The 5000-nt window shown below is 47.5% G+C and overlaps 1 protein-coding gene across 1 annotated transcript; it reads left to right on the top strand.

Moving 5' to 3' along the window:
- Positions 1-850: 850 nt before the first annotated feature.
- irx2a (iroquois homeobox 2a) lies at positions 851-4786 on the top strand (the record flags this gene model as incomplete). The annotated part of the gene is given in 4 exon segments (XM_083641394.1): positions 851-1096; positions 2749-2922; positions 2924-3173; positions 3975-4786. Coding segments are annotated over 4 exon segments (1482 nt in total).
- Between the last annotated feature and the right edge of the window lie 214 nt (positions 4787-5000).

Below are 5000 nucleotides of genomic sequence, written 5' to 3' on the forward strand. Positions count from 1 at the left end.
ATATCCAGTCATAAATTATTCAGTCATTATTGAGTCTTCAATTCCTTCCCACACAAAAACACACACAAACAAATTTGCCAAGGGGGCAGGATAAAGTAATTTGTTGCCAATGCAGTTTCACCTGTTGTGCGATTTTTCTCCAAACAAGTCAATACAGTCTCAAGACACAATCCACCCCCCCCCCCCCCCCCCCCCCCCGCCCAAAAAAAATTTATTTGCATTAGTGGCAGATGACATTATCTTACTCTTATCTCACTTTTATTTCCACTTGATTAAAGAAACACATTATTCCCCATTTACACTAGACAGGATGGCTTGTTACAGATTTTTTGCAGTGTGAGTTGGTTCCATGTCTGTGAGGCAGAAAGGGGGCGGGGCTGGGATATTCAGATGAGCTGGATTGACAGCTCCAGTTTCTCCCAGGCCAGCCAATGCAGTGTGTGTGTGTGTGTGTGTGTGTGTGTGTGTGTGTGTGTGTGTGTGTGTGTGTGTGTGTGTGTGTGTGTGTGTGTGAAACTCCACTGGCTCCTTCCCTGCTAACTCCTCACTTCATAGCGCTGCTAAAACAGCGGACGCTAGGGGATCAAGACGCACGCCACAGTGCCTCTATGCGGGCACTTTAACCCATCTTTCGGGGTGTTTTCCTCATGTTAGGGGGCTGGAGGGAGGACCTTTTTATTTGCATCGTCTGGTGATTGTTTACACGGCTGGTTATTGAGTTGTTTCTTTCTTTTATTTATTTTTTATTTTTTCCTTTCTTTTTTTATTTTACCTTTTTTGTTTTGTTGTTGTTGCTGCTGCTGCGCGCATTTCCTTTTTGGAATCGGCGACCAAGCCAGCGCGCTCACCAATGTCCTATCCTCAGGGTTACCTGTACCAGCCCCCGGGCTCTCTGGCTCTGTATTCGTGTCCGGCGTACGGGGCCTCGGCTCTGGCCGCCCCGAGGAACGAAGACCTGCATGCGGCGCGCTCCTCCTCCGGCTCAGCCTTCAGCCCCTACCCCGGGTCCGCTGCATTCTCCTCGGCCGGCGCAGCGGGCTTCTCCAGCCCGCTGTCCTACTCCGCGGATCCCGCCACGGGATTCCCAGCCTACATGGTAAAGCCTGTCATAGCCTACATCCACTTGTTTCTGACGCATAGTTGCTCCAAAGCCGCTGGATATGTCGGCGTTTGGCTAGTCTAATTGCGCAAAATGTTAAACAAGCTGGGCGATTTGTTGGTGTGGGTTTGCAATGTTCTGGTTGCCCATACGTAGTAGGCTATAAAGTGCTTGCTGAACTTTTCCATTGAACGGACATTTATAATAACACAAAAATAGCCTTCCCCGTTATAAAATAGGCTACTTGATCTCTTTGGCTTTAATGAGATTTTTTTAAGCATGGCTGCAAATTGTTAATCGCTTGACCATGCTTAACAGTCACTGCAGCAGCTAATTATGTAGAATTGAATTATAGCTTACCTCTGAGCGTTCAATGTGTGTGTGTGTGTGTGTGTGTGTGTGTGTGTGTGTGTGTGTGTGTGTGTGTGTGTGTGTGTGTGTGTGTGTGTGTTTGTGTGTGTGTGTGTGTGTGTGTGCGCGCGCGTGTGTGTCATAGGAAATTCAAACTAGTTCTATTTTCTCCACTGCAGTCATCTGCAGGGAGTGAAATCCTGAATTTATTCCGAGTTGAATAAACGGAATTGATCAAAAGTAGGCCTAGTGACGGCACAAGCTCAAGCTCTTTATATAAAAAGGTGCATCAAGTGATTTGCTAATGGGATTTGTAATGCTGCAAAGAGATGATAGTTAACATGTTGGGGCTGCCACAGCAAAACAAAACACCCCCCCCCCCAACAGCCTAGCTGATTACTGAACATTGAAATGTCCTATTATTATCTTAACAGCTCAATTAACATAAACCGCGTTATTAGTCAATCCGATAATGATCTTAACATTTTACCATTAGTTCACGCAGAGTGTGTTTGTGTGTGTGTGTGTGTGTGTGTGTGTGTGTGTGTGTGTGTGTGTGTGTGTGTGTGTGTGTGTTTACTGCCTCTGCTTATTATTGGCAAGCAAAGTTAACATGATCGAAAACAAAACAATAGCCACAATGGTTTGGTTATTATTGGATAGCATATGCTTAATATGCTACACTGCAAGGTAGGCTATAGGCCTATATCAAAGCCAATAATTTATTTATCTTAAAATCATATTTTCAAGCGCCAATCGACTTGTTTCCAACCCAGTTTCACCTGTTCCGAGTTTCCCATAAACAATTGTGACATTTCTAAATACGACAAAACAATGTGAATTATCCCACAGCTCAAGATAATGCCATCTGATTCAACACCATTCTTTCAACTAAGTTGACCTGCTGTTGGAAACAAGCGATCTCACCTTCAATGTCACATTTCATTAAAAAAGGGAAACATGTTTTGAGAAAAATACCATTATGACAGCCTATTCTAAAAGACAAAAACAGGGCCAACCAAGTAGGCATAAAGTTGATATGTTTGCATTGTATTCATAAATGTTTTTTCTCTTGCTTTCAGCAAATCGTTTATCTTTGTTTATTGGATTTCCAGAGCATAGCCTACAAATCGCAATCGGTTACAACATAAGGCAACCTTGTTCCATGAAGTTGAGAATTGAAAGACATAAATATAAAAGTTGGACGATATCCCCCCCCCCCCCCCAAAAAAACAAACAAACAAACAGAGAACACAAATGTGCACGTATTTATTTGTTTTAACCTCCCCCTTCCCCAGGGCTCCCCGTATGATGCTCACGCCACGGGCATGGCCGGCGCGCTGAGTTACCACCCGTATGGGAGTCCCGGGTACCCGTACCAGCTCAACGACCCGGCCTACCGCAAGAACGCCACGCGGGACGCTACGGCCACGCTGAAAGCCTGGCTACAGGAGCACCGCAAAAACCCCTACCCCCACCAAGGGCGAGAAGATCATGCTGGCCATCATCACCAAGATGACCCTGACGCAGGTCTCCACCTGGTTCGCCAACGCCAGGAGGAGACTCAAGAAGGAGAACAAGATGACGTGGGCGCCCCGCAACAAGAGCGATGACGAGGACGAGCCTGAGGACAGCGACAGGCACGAGCACCGCAAAGACGTGCACGAGCAGCGCGAGAGACAGAAGACGCTGGAGAACAGCGAGGCTTCGGCCGAGGACGAAGGTAGGCTACGCGCTGCTATGATAATGACCGAGCCGGTGACCCGTTCGGGGGGGGGGGGGTTATTTACAGCTTCCTCACTGGCTAGGCTAAAGTCTCATAGAAAAAGGAAGAAGGGTGAGATTACACTCATTTCCAATCCAATGCTTCAAGAATGTGTGTGCGCGTGTGTGTGTGTGTGTGTGTGTGTGTGTGTGTGTGTGTGTGTGTGTGTGTGTGTGTGATCTGCCATAATCTGCCTCGCTTATTAAAAAGGGAAAGGAAAGAAAGGAAAAGAAAAAAACAGCCCGAAACTGGCACTTAAACAGGTGACAGTTGAAATATCTCACTGAATGAATTGTCACAGTTGAAATGAATTATAATGAATAAAAATGTATTCTCTCTCTCTCTCTCTCTCTCTCTCTCTCTCTCTCTCTCTCTCTCTCTCTCTCTCTCTCTCTCTCTCTCTCTCTCTCCCTCCATCTCTCTATATATAGGCTATAGCCTACATTACATTATCATTATTATTATTATTATTTATTCATGAGACACTGATTAGCTAAATGGATTTATAGCATCTTAATAACAAAGGCATGGCATACAAATATGTTATTAGGCTAATGGAAATATCAGCTTTTGTAGGCTAATGTTTATGTAGGCCTATGTTTTCTAAGAAAGGCATACAAGTCTTTCTTTCTTTCTTTCTTTCTTTCTTTCTTTCTTTCTTTCTTTCTTTCTTTCTTTCTTTCTTTCTTTCTTCCTTTCTTTCCAGGTCATTTTTATCGCTTATTTTGTTGTGTGTATCCTCCCCTCCTCTCCTCACAGGCATCAGCCTGCATGTCGACACCCTGACAGACCACTCATGCTCGGCGGAGTCGGATGGGGAGAAGGTGAGTTGTCGCAGCTCCACGCGGCAACCCGGCGACGAGGACGAGCAAGAGCAGGACGCGCCGCGCGGCACGCCGCTCTCTCCCCAGCCCGTCGCATCGTCGCCCCTCACGGGACTGGAGGCTCCGCTGCTCGGGCCTCACCACCACCCACACCACCCCCAACTCCACCAGCTGCACAGCAGGGGCCTGGGCAGCAGCAACAACAAGTCGTCCTTGTCATTGCCGTGCCTGGACAGCAGAGGCGCGCCTTCTATAAGCCCCGCGGTCAAACCCAAACTGTGGTCACTGGCGGAGATTGCTACCTCGGACCAAAAGCATCAACATCAGCAGCAACTAGTGGGGCAACCCCATTGCCCCTCCTCCTCATCCTCCTCCAGCAGCAGCGGACTCCTCACTCCCCCCGCGCCGGCCAGCAGCACCTCCCCGGCCGCCAGCTCGCCCTCCCTCTACCCGGCCCCCGCCTCCATCCTAGGACGACCTGTTTATTACACGTCTCCCTTTTATAGCAACTACACAAACTATGGCAGCTTCAGCCCGCTACAGGGTCAGGGCATCCTGCGCTATACCAACTCCTCTCTGGCTGCAGCGTGCGCTGCCGCGGGGCTGGGCTCCGCGGCCGGCCAGCAGGCTCTCGAGCCTAAGCACCGGCCGGACTCCCCCCTCTTTAAAGCGAACCCCAGCCACAGTGCTGTGGCTGAGCAGCAGCATTTCAGACCCGTTAATTTAGAGGCAAAGAAAGGTACGTAATAACGGGAGGCGGTAGGCTATACACTGTAAAAAATAACAACCATTTTAATCAAGTTGTTTAAGTGTTTGAATCTTGAAATTGTAGGTAGCCTATTTATTTATGTAGCCTATTTATTTTGTAAAACTTTAAATGTATAGGCTACACATAATATATGCACCATTAACTAGTTGCTTTTTAGCGTGGATTGCACACGCATGTGGATTTAGCACATTG

Source organism: Poromitra crassiceps, assembly GCF_964638095.1.
Source record: "Poromitra crassiceps genome assembly, chromosome: 1".
In the NCBI taxonomy this organism is placed as follows: Eukaryota; Metazoa; Chordata; class Actinopteri; order Beryciformes; family Melamphaidae; genus Poromitra; species Poromitra crassiceps.